This window comes from Solenopsis invicta, chromosome 9 (genome assembly GCF_016802725.1).
Source record: "Solenopsis invicta isolate M01_SB chromosome 9, UNIL_Sinv_3.0, whole genome shotgun sequence".
NCBI lineage: Eukaryota > Metazoa > Arthropoda > Insecta > Hymenoptera > Formicidae > Solenopsis > Solenopsis invicta.
Window position 1 is genome coordinate 12,240,319 of NC_052672.1, and position 19,756 is coordinate 12,260,074.

General features: G+C 42.4%; 2 protein-coding genes across 9 annotated transcripts in view; one reads left to right on the forward strand and one right to left on the reverse strand.

Annotated features, from left to right (window-relative positions):
* The first annotated feature begins 324 nt into the window (after positions 1-324).
* Positions 325-3,741, forward strand: LOC105198043 (alpha-amylase). Its single transcript, XM_026134648.2, has 5 exons — positions 325-528; positions 1,600-2,030; positions 2,261-2,627; positions 2,730-3,218; positions 3,532-3,741. The coding sequence occupies exons 1-5, from the start codon at positions 355-357 to the stop codon at positions 3,544-3,546; spliced, it is 1,476 nt and encodes a 491-aa protein (XP_025990433.1). The 5' UTR covers positions 325-354; the 3' UTR covers positions 3,547-3,741.
* A 179-nt stretch (positions 3,742-3,920) lies between these two features.
* The window catches only part of LOC105198042 (nascent polypeptide-associated complex subunit alpha, muscle-specific form), a 123,103-nt gene continuing 107,267 nt past the window's right edge, over positions 3,921-19,756 (reverse strand). For 4 of the 8 annotated variants that reach the window (XM_039453619.1, XM_039453618.1, XM_011164681.3 and 1 more), the window contains one exon: positions 7,501-7,806. In XM_039453619.1, the coding sequence (XP_039309553.1) occupies positions 7,501-7,806 (306 nt within the window). Of the gene's footprint in view, positions 7,807-19,756 lie in introns of all 8 variants that reach the window. The other 4 variants (XM_026134650.2, XM_026134649.2, XM_011164684.3 and 1 more) reach the window with 2 other exon arrangements.

Sequence of the window (19,756 nt, forward strand, 5' to 3'; positions counted from 1 at the left end):
ATGTATCATTTCGTCCTTGTTTAACATTTAGGGAATTACAAGGATAAAATGATGTGCCATGCGCATTATGCGTGAAACGGAACGTAGCCTTTTATTATTACAGCTGCAACCTTAGCCGTTCGCACGTCATCGATACAAATACTTAATTAGAAGAATATGATTAATTAATTACAGCACTTGCAAGGCACATTTATCAATCTATAATTGTGAGATAAACATATTTTATCGCAGGTGTTAGTCAATGCAATACAATAAAGAGTAAACAAAACGTTACGTGTAATCGTGCCAGAAAAACAATAGCCAGGTAGGCGCGGTTATATATTTCCGCGAGACTAGTACTTTGCATCAGTGATCATGATGCGAGCTCTAGTGTGTGTGTTAGCAATCCTATCGGTGGTAGCCGCTCAAAAAGAGCTGTACTATGCACCCGGTCATGATGGAATGGTGCATCTTTTTGAATGGAAATGGCCGGACATTGCGGATGAATGTGAAAGATTCCTCGGTCCCATGGGATTCGGTAGCGTGCAAGTGAGTAATAAGAAGAGATAAAGAGCATTTAGTAAATTTTCGGCAAGAGTATGTTGTAGAATACATTTACATCAGAAAATTTCATGAAAAATTTGAAATTTTTTTTCTTCTTATCTATAAAATAAAAGTGAGTTGAGCCAAGCAAATTATTCGTGCTAATATGTATTCTCAACAGTAATTACAAATACATTAGTAGAATAACTTACTCAGCAGGCCACTCTTATTTCATACATGATGAATTTTATAAATGTTATTTTTTCTTTTTTATTATTTTTTTTTTTATGTCAGATTGAGGATCAAAACTACACTTGTACAAATTCAGTTAATGATTAATAAGCTTGATATACATATACACAAACGCAAGTTGCGGGGTCAATAAACGAACTGATTAGATAATGAAAATAGAAATACCTATGTATTTGTTGAATAAGCATGAAAAACTGATATGGAAGTTTCGAACTTTATCTTTTCTCTTGCATGATAACATTAAAAAATTAATCAAAAACAGATCACAGATTAGATAAAACTTATTCAATGAACATATTTTTAAAATTATATAACTGCGACCAATTTCATAATGTGACACACTTTACGTAATAATTATTTTTATTTTTCTAATTATACTCACAACTTCTTTTATCTAAGCGTTACAATTTATCGTTATGTATTTAAAAATTCCATTATGTCTGAGCATTAGTAGCTTTAAAATTTATTTTGTCATCCTCCTTTATATTTGATTCATTCTGTAATTTATCTTTGACTAATATTTTAACATTTTCATGCTAAGAACGAACAAGTACTTAAAATCCGAAATATGTCAATTTCTTATATTTTCCAAAAAATGAATAATATAAATACAAACATTCTTATTTTCATTACCTATACTAATTAACTCGTTTATCAATCACTCCTACAATTTCATTACGTTAGCATATATTAAGTTATTTTGATATACTCCAACAAATATTTTCCTAAATTTTACGCCTAGAAGAACAAGACAATCCGTTGATCATTATACATGTTGGTGTCATTAAACGGATGATTAGAATAAATTCTCGTATTTTGCCGCAGGTTTCTCCGGTCCAAGAAAATCTAATGATAGGCAACAGACCATGGTGGGAACGCTACCAGCCTATATCCTATATCTGGCATACGAGGTCGGGCACGCCAGACGAATTCAAGAAGATGGTTCGCAGGTGTAATGACGCCGGCGTGAGGATTATCGTCGACGTGGTGTTCAACCACATGTCCGGCAATTGGGATAACGCAAAGGGTACCGGCGGTTCGACAGCGGATACTCATAACTTCAATTATCCGGCGGTGCCATATTCCCGCTCCGATTTCCATAATCCTTGCGCTATCACTAATTATAAGGACGCAGCAAATGTGCGGAATTGCGAGTTGTCCGGTCTGCACGATCTCGATCAGGGAAACGAATATGTTAAGGAGAAGATCGTTAATTTTTTGAATCAATTAATCGAGGCTGGAGTCGCTGGTTTTCGGTTAGCAAAATCTTTAAGTTTTACGCTATTGCGTTGCAACGTTTCTTAATTATTGTTTTGAGAAAGAGCAGCACCCTTCGATGACTGAAATTAAATATGTATTTCCTTAATTACGTTTATCTCAATATAAATACAACTTAGTAATATTTTTAAGTTAATTAAAAAATCATTAGTCGAACAAGGTATTTACTTACATTTTGCTAAGTTGAAAATTAATTATTGAATTTTAGAGTAGATGCAGCTAAACATATGTGGCCGAGTGACCTAAAAGTGATATACTCTCGGTTGAAAAATCTCAATACTGATCATCATTTTCCTTCAAACGCGCGGCCTTTCATAACTCAAGAAGTGATCGATTACGGTGGCGAAGCGGTCAGTAAATATGAATACAACTCTTTTGGCACGGTGACGGAATTCCGATTCGGTATGGAGATCAGCAACGCCTTCAAGGGAAACAATCTCCTAAAATGGTTTACCAATTGGGGAGAAGCTTGGGGTCTATTACCATCCAAAGATGCTTTGGTCTTTATTGACAATCATGATACTCAGCGTGGCAATCCCAACATACTCACCCACAAATCACCGAAACTTTACAAGGCAAGACTTTGAAAGAACTAGAGAAATTAAAAACAAAATAATAAGGAAACTGAATTACATTTTTATATTCAAGTTCGAATTCAATAATAAATGATATTGCAGATGGCCGTTGCTTTTATGCTGGCGCATCCTTATGGAATCCCGCGCATCATGAGTTCCTTCTACTTTGATAGCTTCGACGCCACTCCGCCTCAGGACTCCAACGGTAATCTCCGGTCTCCGATTATCAATTCTGACAATACCTGCGGCAACGGCTGGGTCTGCGAGCATCGATGGCGTCAGATCTACAACATGGTGGGCTTCCGAAACGCCGCAAATCATACCGGCATCAACAACTGGTGGGACAATGGCCAGAATCAAATTGCCTTCTGTCGTGGAGATGCGGCATTCATTGCGATTAATGCTGATCGTTACGACATGAAACAGACTCTTGTCACTTGTCTGCCGCCTGGCACTTATTGCGACGTTATCTCTGGAAATTTGGAGAATAACAAGTGCACTGGTAAGGTCGTAACTGTGGGTCAAGATAAAAAGGCGTACATAGAAATCGTTTCAAACCAGGACGATGGAGTACTCGCCATTCATCAAGGGGTAAATAGTTTTATTTATCGTGTTTAGCTCCTTCAAGCGACATGTCTTATTGCATTTATTTTACACCCGCATTATGTTTTCTTTTTAACTAACTCGTATTCTATAAATTTTTTGATTTTAGAATTTGTTCAAGTAATATTCTCATTGCTGAACAATATTTATAAAGCTTTATTAAGCAATAAAAAAAATTAATAAAAATTAAAATATTGATTATCACGACGTTTAAGCGTGTGTAAAAGAATTAAATCGAATGCAATAACACATCTCGATTGCTCATTGCAACATAATTTTTAATATAATTAATTTTTTGCAGGCAAAGTTGAACTAAAGGATCGAGTTAAAAATTGCTTATTATGAGCATACGAATAATGTGAAATGTGCTGTATAAAATATGTATAAATTTTAATGGAATTTAATTTCATTTGGATAAATTATTAAGTAAACTATTTAAAATCTAAATTAATTATATACTTTTACGAATAAAATTTAAACGTTTACAGTTCAATACAATGGAATATCAGTATCAACTGTTTGATTTTTTAACCTAATTTCTGTCACCGAATTCCAGAGTGTACGATGCTTTCATTTATTTTTATCGCTTTATCAAATCCGATAATAGTCGTAGGCTGACTCATATTTACTTACAATTACACAACACACATGTGAAAATATGACAATCGGTATTTGAGTGAAACACACCTGTTATTTTTCAACAATGTTTATTTTAACAGAAACAATGTACTGTTTTTCCTCTTTTCACCATTAATTTCTACTATACATGATATGACAGTTAATCGTAAGATTAATACACGACAGACTCGCGATGGAAAAACAAAAAGTAGTCGAAGGGAGATCGGGTGAGATGGGGTGGACACACTACCATAAAATCGATCGGTTTCGTGGAAGTGAAATATACCGAAAGATGGATAGAAAATCTTGAAATATCACAAAAAAATTGCCTTATCGTCGGTTTTACCACCTCTCACTTTAACGTCTAATCCATATGTGCGGTTAAATTATCCTTCGCCAAAAGAATCTGTCAGCACATTTATCGCTCTAACGCTTTCTTTCCGTCCGTTCGTTTTTTTTTCTTCTCGTCGAACGAACGTGCTGCACAAAATAATTAATGCGTAACGCGCTCGTAGTTACGCATTAACAGCGTGAACCTCGTGACTAATAATAAGATACTAAATAAAATACTACGGGGCATTTGTAGAAGCACGACATAAATAAATGCTTAAGCGTTATGTACAGTGATCTTGTTTAAGTAAAAGCCGCTAACTCGGTTAGTGTTAGCGCGCCCGAGTTCGTCGTACAACAACAAAAAAAAAAAAGGATTCGTTTATCTGTGATAAGAAGAAGTTGCCGAATGAGCGTTGCGTCTGTTAAACACGTCACACGGAAAGAAATGTTTCCTTACGTTACATTAACATATGTACATATGTATGTCGAAAGTTAGCGTAATCGCTAATTATGAATAATAGGCACGTAAACAAAACCTCGACATATACAATTACCTTCCTGCGTAAGGTAGAGGCAAGTGTAATATCGCAGGCGATTACAGCGTCTAATTACCATTGGTAATTTTGTACTACAAGTAGTAACGGACTTATGTAATCAGCCGCAAGAAATACAAAGGAATTTCCTTCTTTCACCGCCACTTCTGATCGCTCTCGCTGATTAAATAAAACACACTCGGACAAATTTCGAAATGCTACAATTTTTAATATTCTCGTATTTTTCTTTTCTTTTTTGTTTTTTATTTTTATTTTTTTTTTTTACGAAACACAAACTCGGGAGCGCGAGCGTACGTATAGAAACACGTTGCTTAGGCGTGTCATGTGTATATGTATATACAATTATATGGTCTGCAGTAAATTCAGGCTAATGTTTGTATACGCGTGTCTTGTGTGTGTGTGTGTGTGTGTGTGTGTTCTGTGTGTAATCTAAAAAATACTGCTCGTCTTACGAACTGATTCGTTTGCCACGTACACTTTCTCTCGCGAATGTAATACGTGTATGCGCGGTTTGACGTCGTCGCCCTACCACCATTTACATCTTAATCGTTACGTGAATACAATAAGGCAAAACGCGGATACTACATCTCTAAATAAATAAACATTTGACGTTGCATGAATCTTGGAGATTAAGGGGGTACAAAATAAAAGAGGCACTATAATGTACAATTCCTAAAGAGCTACACGAATCCGTCGCGCCTGAAACTGTCGTCATCGTCGTCCATGTGTCGCGCGTGACAATGCTGTGTGTATGTGTATGCTTTTACTTCGTGTATGTATGTGTGTGTATGTGCTTGCACGTGGATTTTATTCTTGCACATAGAGCATTAGCAAAAATATAATTTAGTATATTTATCGTAATAATTCTCATCCATATAAAAAACTTCGTTAAAATATATAAAAGAAACAACGATTTGAGCAAATACGTATCTCCTACGGTAGTTAAAAGTTATCGCGTCGAAACGTATATTTATTGTTATTGCACGTAATTCTTCTCGCTGATTATGTATATATAGATCGTGTTCTTTTAATATATCTATACTCACATCCGCTTCACACACTCGCACGTAATTGCAATCGTTCCGACATATGTACACATATACGCGTATCTCTCACGCACTCTCTTCTCTTTATTTTTTTCTTTCTCTTTTCGACACTGAGTTAGTAGTTCTTCGCCTCGCCGACATGTGACGTACAGAGATACGAGTTCGGTCGTTCGAGAAAGTTGTCGATCGACGATCAAGATGATCCCAAGTAAGCAAAAGTAATCTATAATGTCTCATCGCGCATCGGAAATTAATTTGAACGATCACTCGACAACGTCGTTTTGGAAGACTTTAGAAAGATAGGCACTCGCTTGATTTATTATCTATTAGGTTTTGGTCTTCCGAAAGAAAAGCTCCAAAAAGAAAATCGAACATTAATTCCAACGGACCACATAATCTTTAGAATACTTCGATTTAATGAATTAACTTTCTGGTTCTATTTAGTTTACTAAAATATTTAAATTAATAATGTATTGCTGAAATATTTAAAACAAAAATGTATTGTTGATCTATTTTGTTATCGCACGGTGAAACATAATCGCGATACAAAAGTATGGTATTTATTCGACATTCATTCCTAATTTTCTCTGTTTCTCACAATGCAAAATATACTATTTAAGTACTGATTCCATGATAGAGATCACAAGTTTTAAAAATTATCTACCTTTACAAAACCTCATATAAATCTAAGCTGTCGTAGTTTCGTTTATATTAATATCATTTTCATAATTTTTGTATTATTTAAATCCAAAGAAAATATTTACCATTCCTTTCAACTAACTTTGTGACTATTCTTGAATCTGGTACAATCTCTCTTGGATGCAAATAAAAATTAAATGTTTAGCAAAATTAGCCAATAACTTCAACAATCATTTTACTAAATAAAATAAATACGTTAAGTTTGGAAATCGTTGTTATTTTACTAATTCTTCTATTACTCTATTACGTAGGTCTATTTTTGCAGCGATGTATGCACACTATCGCGATTCAGCTGAACTTCTTCCTTCGACCGTCTTTCCTCACGATTGCAACCATCCAATAGTTTCGCTCTATCATTGCTATACATATAGAATTTTCAAAAATATTTTTGTTTTTCTCTCCAAATAATACTCGTTCAATAAAAACGAAGCTTAATTCGTTTCAATTCTCGTAACTTCAATTTTACGGCGCGCAATTAACATACCTTCATCATGCTGCGTCAAAGTTCTCCATCATTACGAATCGAAGCTTGCAGTTTCTCGCTAAAGTACAGTCCTTCAGGTCTCTATAGTTTAGGCTTTAGATTATCATGATGATCGACGGAAAACGCTCAAAAATATTTCTATTCTCGAACACTCAACGCTCTACAACGCTATACGCGCTACGTCAACCAACTCTCTCCCTCGCTTACTCTTTCTCTTTTGTATTCCTCAATCCAGTCTCGGCTAAAACTCTTGGTCTGAGTTTCTATCTCTAAAAGTTCTTCCAGATGCTTAATTATTGACAACAGGCGGAGTCCCCATGCTCCCTGATATACGAAATCGTCTTCTCCCTATTAAACACGTCGTTCACGTGTCATTGCTTGATAGGCTTTTTGAAGACGACTTCCGGCTTGCGTACCGGACGGGGTACGCGCCGTTCTATCCTGAGGGCCCGGTTCGGATCCGGAGACGGCGGCGCCGGGGTCATGCCGACCGCTGCTGTCTCGGACCCCAATGGAGGAGTCTCCGCCATTGTTTGTCAGTTCCCGGTGCTGCTGGGTCGCCGACCCGGCGTCTGCTGTTGTTGTTGCTGCTGCTGCTGCTGCTGTTGCTGCTGCTGCTGCTGTTGTTGTTGCGTCACCGCCGCTGCCGCTGCGCTTAACGCCGGTAGCGGCGTTTGGTGACAGTGAGCACAATGCAAGCATACCGTGCAGGCACCGAGTTTCCGAGCCAACATCACGCGCAGCTTCAATGCTGGACCGAGCTTCATGCCCATCGTGCCTGTCAGGTGGTTCTCCGAGAGTAGCGGCAGTGCCGCGCCGTCTATACGGTGCTCCCGGAAATTCTGCAAGCAGAAATGTGACAGCGTGTTATTAGCGGTATACCTTGGGGCAAGCGAAAGAATTTTCGTTGGTCTCCGAGAGTATTTTAAGAGTGCGGAATCGAAAATTGTTTAATAAAAAAATTTTGTTTCCTGTAATACATCGACGATTTTGTTAGAAATATCAAGATCGTTTGATTATAATACGTTAAACGTTACTTTTCTGCGCTCAAACGTTCATGATCGTTAATTCGCAAAGGGCTAGTGGTAAAATGAAGATTATTGGAATTCACGGCATTTGAAACTCTGGCTGTACGGATCGCTCGTTCGTTAACGCAACTCTTTTGTATATTCCTCGACCCCACGACGGTGCATACCTCCACGTGCGGCGGAGCGGGACACGTACGCATGTACACCGTTGACCTCCAACCGACTCGAATCGCGGCCGAGGATCGTCTCCTCGCGGCAGCTGCGACCTCGCTTCGCTGTCGCGCGGAATCCCGCGAATTCGTTTCACGCGAGACACGATCGACGCGGGAAGGCGGGCCGCCATTTCCGTCGGCGTGCAAAAAGTCAGAGTATCGGTGCGCGCCAGTCGCGAAGAAAGCGGAGAAGAGGAAGAAAAGGTGAGCGGAGGAGAAACGGACGCGAAACGGACCGGGGGCGAAAGAGAGAAAAAAGAAAAGGAGATGAAGAGAAAAACAAGGCATAGGAGCACGGATGCGTTTCATTCACTGCGCTAGGGGCCGCGCCTCGCGTAATTGCAGCTGCAACGACCGCGGGCTGCAGCGTGCGGTACGCGCGTGTACGTAAGCGCGCGATCGCGGGCGTCTCTTGCGCGCACCACACGTTCGTGGAATACGGTAATTGCTCGGCCCGCTTATGAATGAAATATTCAGCGCCGTAATGCGAGCCGCACACGCAACGGCAGACCGGTCTCCTTCCTCGCGCATGCCGGGCTCCCTTGCCGAAGGAGGGGATCGGGATCGACGTGGAGATCGAGGCCGTGCATTCATGCCGCTGGGCATTTAGGTCTCTTCCCCCCCCCCCTCTCTCTCTCTCTCTATCTATCTTTTCTCTCGCAGAGATAGTGTCTAATTGGCCGGCTTTCGGAGGGTAGGTGCAAGGGTTATTTGTCACCAAAGAAAACGCTTGTCGATCTCTTTGCTTTCGTACTGTAAATTCGCAGCGCCTCTGACGATCGATTCCGATAATACTCTGCATGTATTGTAGATGAAAAATTTATCTCTTAAATCTTTGAAGGTAATTTCAAGGTCTAAAGAACGTGCAAAAATTGAATTAATCCCTCGAGTAACAATCGCGAGTAAATTACGTTTCCAACACAATAGAGTTTCTTGTACAGTAATTGCAGTAATTTTATACATACAACTAATTGTTTTTTTTTTTTTCAATAGGCGAGTTAACTAATTTTTGCTCATCATCGTCCAACTGGCAATGACACGCGTTGTGAACTTGGAATCCAACAGGTGTTGCGTTCATGCCGCTGGGCTGAATGTAAGGTGCTCACTGACCGTTTCGCCAAGCGACTTCTAATCTACGATTTATCTATACGTGCGCATCGCGCGAAGAAATATCAAGAGAATTCATCGCGCAACGAAGGAATCTATACTGCCAGGCGCGAGTCCGGGGATCTCGCGGCAACAATGAGGCTCGCATAATCGCCGACAGTAAAACGCATAGTCATTGATTACGGTAAATAGGCCCCACACTGTTTTGGATTCTCGATGCATTCGCGCTTCTAACGGTACGGAGTCAGCCGCGCGCGAGAAAAGAGCCGCCTCTTCACGGTCGCCTCGCGCGCAAAACGCTAATTAGTTAAGTCATTCACACGACGCGCAAGAAACTGTTCGCGCCGTGAAACTGAGCCACGTACGACCGGCTTTGTCCGGCGCGGAGGAAAAATCTCAGGCTTCCCTTCTAAAACGTTTACTCGAAACTGGTTATTAAGGGAAAGAGTAATTCCACATCCGCGTCCGTTCATCACGCCTCGCATTCAATTCGTTTGATCCCCATAATCTCGTGCAACTGTAATACACATTATCGTGAAATTATCTAAAACCGCAATAGAAATTCGATTCGCCATCAAGTTACATATTGCGAAAAGATGGCTTTTCCGCGGCGTCCTATTCGACATATTATTGATTTCATACTTCGAAAGGGAGAACTGAGCTGAGCTGAGTGAAGATGACTTATGGACTCGACGAGTTCGCCATACGTTGAAAAGAAAAAAAAAGCGCGTCCACTCGCAGCTTGACGAGGAAGACGCCTCTCATTGTTTTCGCGAGGCAGTGCGGAGCGGGCAGTTTCGAAATCTCACGAAACGACCGACGGACGCGGCATGGCCGTTCGACTCCGCGCGGTGCGGCGCGGCATGGCGCAGCTGCAGTTGCAGCGAATATATCATCCTCGTGTTGCACCGCGGGCGACCGGGCGCGCACCAAAGGCCGGGTAACGAAGACAACCTATATTTTCTCCACCCAGTTCCAAACTCTTAAGGGCAAACGCGATCTCCCGGCTGGTCCTGCATCAATTATACCTTCCACAAACACGATGTTAGGCGTACACGTCGTAGCGCGCCGACGTAGCGCACAAGAGGAGCCCCGCGAAGATGCGCTCCGGCTCGGGAGCATATGTGTTATTAAATTATTCGCGCGTCACTGCGTCTCGTGAGCGCGGGGCGAGGGGCTGCTCCCTCTTTTTAAATTATGCGCGTGGCCTTATCAGATATGCCCATGGGCCAGGAGGCGCGCTAAGCGGAATTTAAATTGGCGGACATAGAAACGTTTGTGTAACGATATAAATGCACGTTGCAATTTGCGATATTTGTTGCGCGTCTCTCGCGCTCCCTCGCTCAAATCGCGACTCAAGGGAGACCTCTCCTGTATTCATAATATATAATAAAACTTATATTCATTTGAACGTATGTAGCTATGCCGCATTAGAGACTGCGGTTACTACTTGGTAACTCATGTGCACGTAATTGGACATGATTTACTTTCTTAATTGCTTCGGTCTTTAATTTTGCATGTTAATTTGAATGGCCGCGCTGCAGGAAGCAGCTGGCCTGGGGAAGCACGCCGTCGACGGTAAGCGACATAAATTTGTCGCGGGCGAACGTCAGTTCATCTTGAGATAAAGAGACCCCGAGAATATCTGCGAGGTTGCATCCGACCGTGACCTGGGAAAAGACGGAGAATCCTCGAAAAATAACGGCTCCTTTCTTGCTCGAGCTCGAATCCCCGACCCGAGAGGAATCTCGCGGTTGTAACCTTAAGAGATCGCTCAGTCGGAACCACGTCACGTTAAACTACACGCGGCGAGTCCAAAGAGTTCGAGAGCTCGACGACGATCGCTCTCGGGCGATCGGTCGTCGAACTTTTTGCACCTGAGGCGCAGGTGCGGAAGGCAATGCGAAAATTAGTGTAGAGCCCGATATCGGGCCCCGCTCTGCAATTAGGCCTAGCCTCGATAATTATGGCAAAGTCGTGACGATTATAGTAATTTGAAATTATAACCCCAGTGGCTTTTCAATCGATTACTCATCGCAAAAGAGATCACTCAGCGTTCGTGAGCGAGTAATGGAATTATAATAAACTCGAATACCAGATATCGAGGTAACATCTGTTACGCCCGTAACCTTTTGGCTCACATCCATCTCCGCAGCTGCCAATTTATCGATTACGTTGGCGTAGGTCGGCATTAACGCAACATGCGTTGCACGATAAATCATTCATAAATCAATTGTCACGATCGTTTTGCGCTATTATTTGCGAACGAAACCTTAAATTTCTGAAAAATGGCTCGTCGATAGAATCAATATTTATGGCGCGTAAAATGTATCTTTTTTTTTTAATTATTCAACTGCTTCGAGTGATCGCGCAACGCCATTGCGAGAAAAGTTTCTAACAGTTCTCTGTCATAAAAGTCGCGTCCGTTTCATAGCTACTTCTGACTGTCTCAGTCATTATTACACCTGTCGCGTTGCGAAATGGCAGGTAGATATAAGCGACGCGCGTTTCAGGACAGCTTCAAACGGTCCTGTCGCATACGCAACTGGCATCTGCGAATGACTTCCCTAATTATCGCAACTCCTCTATGAATAAATGCATTTTCGAGAACGTCGTTCCGCAACGAGAATTGATTTAATAATCCAAGCCTTTTATCCGATTATCGTTAATTATTGTTTAAATTGAAAAACAGGATTTTATCAGGCAACGTTACTCCTCCCATGAATGGCGGCTCAACTGACAATTAGGACCAGATTGGTAGTCGCTATTGTTCAAGACTACTCATCGCTTCCCTTTATACAACCCTGTGGAAAATTACAATACCGTACCGCATTGTGTTTCAACTCTAACCCACCATTCTTTTAATACGCTGAATTATACGTTACACGTGTATCTCACCTACGCATCGCCGGCGCATGTAACATGTACGTTGCACCGGTCGCCGAATGGATGCCGAACCGTCACACGAGGAAGGAAGCGAGTTAAACCAATAAAAGCGAGTGCGCGCTGCAACTTTTGTTGGCCGCTACCGAGGCAGATCCACGCGGCTGCCGTTTGCGCGGATCTCAAGATGGGATACCTTATATGGGAAAGCGGCGGCGTTCTCTCGCGCGAAGGGCAGCAGAGCGCGGCCGCGATCGCGCGCTGAATTCTGCACGGGGACGAACCTCGAGGTCGAGAATTTGCGTCGGCGGTCTCGCGCTGGAAATTCCACGCGCGTGTTTTCGTTCTAGCGCGCGACCTCGCGTGGAATTGTTCCGTGAGAAAGGGCGATGCCACCGGTGTACCAACAAGGTGCGCGCGTTAAGAATCGAGCGATTCGCGTCGCACCGACACATCGTAATCGATCAACAAGCGTGAACATTGTCTCCGCAATGAACACGTTCGCGGCTCGACTGGCGTTATGTGTGCGACTGGCGCATTATATAATCCGTTCACGTCTGCGGTTGATGATCGCGCGACGGAAGTGTAATCAACAAGATCTTATACATGAAAAAGAGGGAGAGAGAAAGAGAGAGAAAACGTACGTAATATATTTGTAAGTGTCAAAAATATAAGAAAATAGAAACTAAACATACATGCATCTACAAAATCAAACTATATGATTTTTAATACATAATTACATCTATGCAGTTGTAATTTTTTACTACACTATATTAACGTAATTTTGTAATAATTCCATGCGTAAACATATTTTATAAGATTGTAAATTTTTAACATTTAGAAACATTATAAAAAAAATACTGAAACACAATTAAATGGTAATAGTGTATAAAATTATATGACAGATTTTACTAACTTTTTCTCTTATTCTTTTTTCTAAATCGCAAATGATTACCTCTGTTTAGTACCCAATATGATATAAACGTTACTTATTATTCAATGATAAAATACTCTTAAAAAAAAAACACTTATTTCTAGAATCGAATATGTCGCTATTTTTTTCCTTTTTATCGATTTAACTTGAAATGTTCCCGATACTCCGACGTGGAGTCACAATAGAGTGCGTTGTTAATTGTGAATGAAAGATAATAGAGTCTTCGAAAGTCGTGCGCGCCGAGGATCCGGAGAAAACTCGTCCGACATTCTGCGCCACTGTGCGGTGACCCGCCACGCCCTGTCGAGGTCGTCGCGCGCCTCTCTCGCCGCGCCAGGCGGATCGGCGTGCCGACGGCGACCGGTCAGCCTAACCGACGACCGGCGCGTTCGCTGGCACCGGCCTAACCAGATCAACATCCCCCCGTTGCGCGCCTCACGTCCTCGTTCCTCCTCCGGCGTTTTCTTCCTTCCTTCTTCGTCTTCGCGAACGTGCCGCGTACCTATGTCGCGCCTCCAGTCCGCTCCGATTCCAGCGAGTATCCCTGATCGGGTCTCTTCTCCGTTCCTGCTTTGCACCCGAAACGCGACGTCTCTCTTTCTTTAGAATCGACATTCGGTTGGATGAATCAGTCATCCTCATTAACGCTTCAGCAATGCGCCATTTGACCAAATCGCTGAAAAATCTTGCGGCTGATCGTCGCTCTCTTGAAATCGTTGAACTTGCGCCTGGCTACAACTCTAGCAAGTATACCCTTTTCTCCACTTTACCGTATCGAGGAACTTGTGCAATAACCACACCCACTTTTATTGCATGACCTCGTACATCGGCGCCTTGTGTGTTTCTCGCGTGAATTTTCCCCTCGTTGCTGTCGTTCGACATCCGATCATAGCATTTATCAGGCAAAATGTATCAACCTGTCTCAGGCTCTTCATCTAAATTCATTAAATTCATAAAACGTACAATTAAAGATGTACGTCGGACATTGTTCCAACGACGGCGATCGCCGCCGTTGAGCAACGCAGAAGCGCATAGAAGCGATAAAGGAAAAAAGAAAGAGAGAAAGAAGGCAGGGGAAAAGCGGATCTCGATCAATCTCGATCGGCTGCTCGACTGCTCGGCTTCGCGGGCAACGTCGCCGTGTAATTGAGAGACATTCAGGGTGCATTAGCACGACCGAGCAAGCAAGCGGCGTATAGCAGGCAAGCGTATTAATTGCTCATCAGTGATAATGAAGGGTTTGTAAGACGATATTAGCATAACTAACAGGTTTCCCGGTAATGAAGCCACGTTCACGGCCATGGTGCTCATCTTTATGCCTACCCCTCTTCTCTCTCCTCCCTCTCTTCGCCGAATCCTCCCTCTAGCGAATCCCAGAGAACGAGCGAGCTGGAACGAGGTGGAACAGAACGATCCGGAGCCGGCTCGCCCCGATGCGAGCGGCGACGTTTCCGCGATGAAGATCAAGAGGAGGGGGATAATGAGGACGATCCGAGGCGGCGCCATTCTACTTGGCGCGCTGGCCGCGCGGAAAGAGCGATTTAGAAAATTCGATGCGAGCATGAGCAATGCGCTTGGCACTGCCCTGAAACGCGAGATTTTTGCGCGCAATACTCTTGCGATAGTAGTCTTGCCCCCCGGCGACAATTCGATCGTCGTTCTGTAACAATAAATTTTCACCGACTTCTTTTTGATCAGTCCCGTTTCGTTTTCTACGGCTTTGAAATAAGAACATAAAATCAAACAAACCGTAATTAAAGTCTTTGATTGATTATGATACAGAGAAAGCGAGATATCAACTGATCAATCGTAAAAAGAAAAATACATATTGGTTAACTACTTGTCATTGTACAAATATGCTGAATGAAAGTAATTTAAGAGGTGATTTAACGATTGTCACTCACGGAGAAAGTGTGTGATGTCCACGCGATCGCACTACATAATACGATATCACGATCTCGTTATCGAGCCGACCTTTCGCGTGTATCTCTTTTTGCAACTGTGCGCGATACTTTCTCCGATTGTTCCGCTCGCGATCAAGTCCGCTTCGACAGAAATTTATTCCGTTCGCGTGGGCCGTCTTTGCAGATTTCTCGGAACGTGTGAAGCCTCGGGCTATTCCAAAATTCTCATCGTGATGCAACGTTGCGAATATGAGCCAGCAGAAGCGTTCAGTATTACTGCAAATAAAAAAATTGGCAAGAACTCTCGTGGTTTTCACATGATTTTTTAGAAATAATATCTAGTCCATTGTGCGCTTTTCCGCCTCATAATGGATAGATTCGACTTTCTCGAGTCGCGTGCGAATCGCGAGTTTTCACCGGAAGTAACGAGGCGAGGTCGCTACGAGAGGTCCGAGCACAGCTACGAGCACCAGCCAAGAATTCAAATTAGCTTAGAAAGTTCAGGGTCAAGCGGATACGTACGTGCGTGCGTGCGTACGTGCGTCCACGCAATACAATAATAAAAAGTCACACGTACGATTAGTGAATGGAGAAATATAGCTTTCCTAAATTCTAAAATTAGCGTGCGTCGCAATTCTGAAACCGATGTCGTACGTCATTTACGATTTATCATCGTGTATATATCATATAGTTTATGAAAATTAAATGTCCTTTCGTTCCTTCCTCCTTCCGTTTCTTCTCTACGTTGTGACGCTGATCTCATTCCTACGAAGCGAGATTGTATTCGAGAAAAGGATTATGTTGATTATACATTATTATCGACGGCGTACAAATTGCCGCCTCCGTACATTGCTCAGAGCAACTTACCGCTTTCTGTTATTGGGTACACTTTCTGATAAATTTCTGTCCGCGGCACACTAGTCCCTTCACGGGTAACTTGCTATTAGCGCACCGCTCGCGATAAAGCGCTGCCGATAAATCCATCCGATTCGGCACGCTTGCAATTAATATCGAAGATATACGAAGGGCCTTCTTGCTTCTGCTTGCTGCGGCCAAAGTGAGAAGACGGATTCGAGAAAGGCGTTGTCAGATGTCAACCGGAAATGATAGATTTATTCGCAATTTATGTATTGCTAAACGTAGTAAATTTCATCAAAAAATAAAAAAAAGCAAACGGAAAGTACAAACTGAATGAATAAATTTGTGTTGCAATATGAAAATTGCATATTACGATTAATCAATGATCATGATTGTTTCGTATTATAAACACATTAACATTGATTAGTAATTTAATGCGGAACATATCCGTGTAAGTAGTAGCTACACGATTCGATTAGGAAAAACATTTTATCAGGATTGTAAGATAAATGTGGATTAATTCGCTGGCGAATACATTCCGTCCATTAGTTAAATCTTTTGATTCCGCATACGTATTTTTTTCATCGTCCGGGTGTGCCAAAACTCACGCCGTCAAATTTATGTGCGTAAGGTAGACAAATGACCGCGTCTTGATGTGTTATTTATGCATGTATCCCGTATGGTGCGTTAGTGAGTTATTTCTCTTTCCTCGACAGATTTGCCTTGTATTTTACGCTTTATCGGAGATCGGCATTTTAATTTTAAGCATAACACGGTTTCGTGAATATATAAGAGATTATTCAGACATAACGCACCGTTAAAACGGTATAAATCGATTGATCATATCAATTTTTATCATAATTGTATCGGAGAGGTAGTTGCTGTTTAAAACACCTCTCCGGATATTTACACAAAAATTCTCACGTACGTAAAAGTCTTACATAAGTTTCAGCGGATTCTCGGACTTGGCGGTCTTACAGTACCAAGTGAACAGTATCAGGAGCGCACCGGAGCGTTCAAAATAAAGAGAGTGGGGAGGAAATATCTTCGCAAGGCAACCTTGCAATGACCTCGCGTGAACCCGGGTATCAGGCGCACACGATACATCCACACGACTATCTGCCGATACGATGAAACTGTCTTGAATATCCATCGATACCAATATTATTATCTATTAAATCTTCAAACTCAGACGATGTGTGTGTGTGTGTGTGTATGAAAAAAAAATTAAGGTCCAAAATAAATCAATGTCATTTGGAGAAATTTATTCCCCTGAAACTTTAATTTTTCTGGCGCTTATCGTCAATTTCCATTACGTATTCTTAAAAATACTCCAACATTTTCCGCATTATTACACACACGAAGGTGGGCGCGCCTACGGTGGACCGCCACGCGGTCGAGAGTTATCTGCAGGAAATCTACTCTCGTAGGCACGCCACGAGATGAGGGTACGAGGGGGCGCACGGTAAGGCCCCCACGACGTCCCCGGCGTGTCCCCGCTCGGCTTCGGCGTGGTCGCCACTGCCATTCGCCGCGAATGGCAGCGGTCGTGCATAGGGGAAAACATCGCGGTTACCAGCGGGGGACCACGGCCCCGATACAAGATACTGCCACGTGTTACACGCTGTTCGCCACCAGAAGAAACGCGCGCGTTCTGCCGCCCCGTCGCGCCGCGTGGTATTCCATTCGACGGGTTCGCGGGACGATAAGTCGCGCTACGACCAAAATAATGGCGGATTTTTGCGAAGGTCGGATGCGTGGAAAACGTCGAAAAATGCGAGAGCTCGCGACCGTAAGAAACTTCCTCCTTTATCACGCATCCCTCCGTGAACGAATATGACGGTCTGGGATCCTTCATGAACCTGAATTAAAACATTGATGTTAAAGTCTTTCGCAGACTAACTTGAGTCATATCTTTAAAAAAAAAAAAACTGATTACTATTCAATTAACCGATGAAATACCATCAATTACTGATACAGTAATCAGTTTACTGAAACACTTATCAGTTCTTTTTTTTCAATGGTATTGATGAGTCAGATGACATTTACCTTAACCTCTGATATGTACGAAAAAAAAGTAGAAGACGGTTCAGATCATATAATCGTATTCCTAAATGTCAAAAAAATGTACTAGAATTTTGTCTGATTTTTTAAAGCCGAAAAATCCTTTGAAAAACAATCGATTATCAAGTAGTCTGACTAAGTGAGAAACAAGGTAATCCGCGGAGGATTAAGTAAGAAATTTTTATAAATTAATTTGCATCCATAATTTAATAATCCATTGGCTATCATCGCAGTGTATAAATGTCATTCGCTAATTAACAGAACGATCAATAAAATAAGAAATGTCAGGCAAGTTATCCGAAGCGACATCAAAGGTGAAAACATCGATACCTCTATTACGCCATTAGTGCACACGCTCATTGCGCGTACGATACGTAATAATTCGACACGCGAGAGGTCACGATAGCGGAGGGAAAAGAGCGTCCGTTGCGCTGCGGGTAGCAGCGCACGGCTTTCTCCTCTTACGCCAGTGTGGGTTGTCATTATTTCGTCGCCCCGATTAAATTTCTCGTCGTCTCGCCCCGGCCGCTACGGTGCGTAAGTGAATGGCCTCCCCCTTCTTCGATATCCGATCGGTCGCTTGCCCGCTATCGCGGTGCCATCGGCATATCACCCGTATAAAACCGGCGCATACCTCTCGCAAATGCCTGTTAAGATTATGCAAATGCCCGACGCTCGCTCGAAGCACCAGCAGCATTTTAAAGAAACTGCCGCAACGGGTATTCCGCGCGTCCGGAATTAAGATATTCGGCGAAGCGCGGAGGAGTCGCGATAGCCGCCGTTTCGCTCTTTTTATAGCTCGCCGTGCCTCTCTCGCGGTTACGCTCGACGTATCGAGATATTGATACGCTGATTCCGATCCCGCCAGATGCGACGGTCTGTGGATCGAGTTCCGAGAGCTAAAGCGAAGCACGAATTCAAGTGAAATCTCCGAGTGAAATCTCTTCCTCTTACTCCGAATCGCATTTATTTATCAGATTTAAATGCGCTACAAAGATATATTCAGTACACAACTGGATTACATGTATCGTGAAAAAATCCAGTCGACGTTTCGCATTTAATTGCTTTAGTTTTGATCGCGTCACGTTTGAAAGCGGGATATTTTGATTCGTAATACGCGCGCGCATTCTGCTGAATGGCAAAATTGATCCTAATACGATGTTATCCGGCATATCTTTGCTGGAGAGATGGCTAAGTAGAATTTCTCTCGTTCAACGTTGTAGCCATAACGATTTATAGGGATACTAGTATTCATCCCTTTCATCCCGTGACAAGCATTCACTGACATCAAACACACGCTTTCTTTGAGTCGCGTGTACTTCCTGCAGGGAGCGGCTCTCCCGTTGTGAATTACAATAAGTAGTAGACGCGCGTATACGTACACCAGGCTGGATCAACTCGATCCCGATGACGTTAAAATTTTTCGAAATAGCTACGTAGGGAGAATAGAAAAAAAAAAGAAAATTATTCTTGTTTTCGTCGGTAAGTCCCTTATATATATTTTTTTCCTCCTCGAAATTTACGTTAGGTAAGAACCACAAGGACCTCGTGACTATTGCAACTGCGCTATGAATAAGCCACGAAAGTATGCGGTGCATAACGCTCCTAATTGCCTCACAAAGAGACAAGACGAACCGGCTAGAAATACATACCATTCTTTCATTAACGTCGCGAGTGCGGTAACATTAGATGTACCGGTACTCCTTTCATCCTTTGACAGGCATTCACCAGCGTCAAACGCGCACTTTCGCAGTCACCTCATAGGAACTTTATAAGGATCGCGACTGAAACGAGGAACGAGC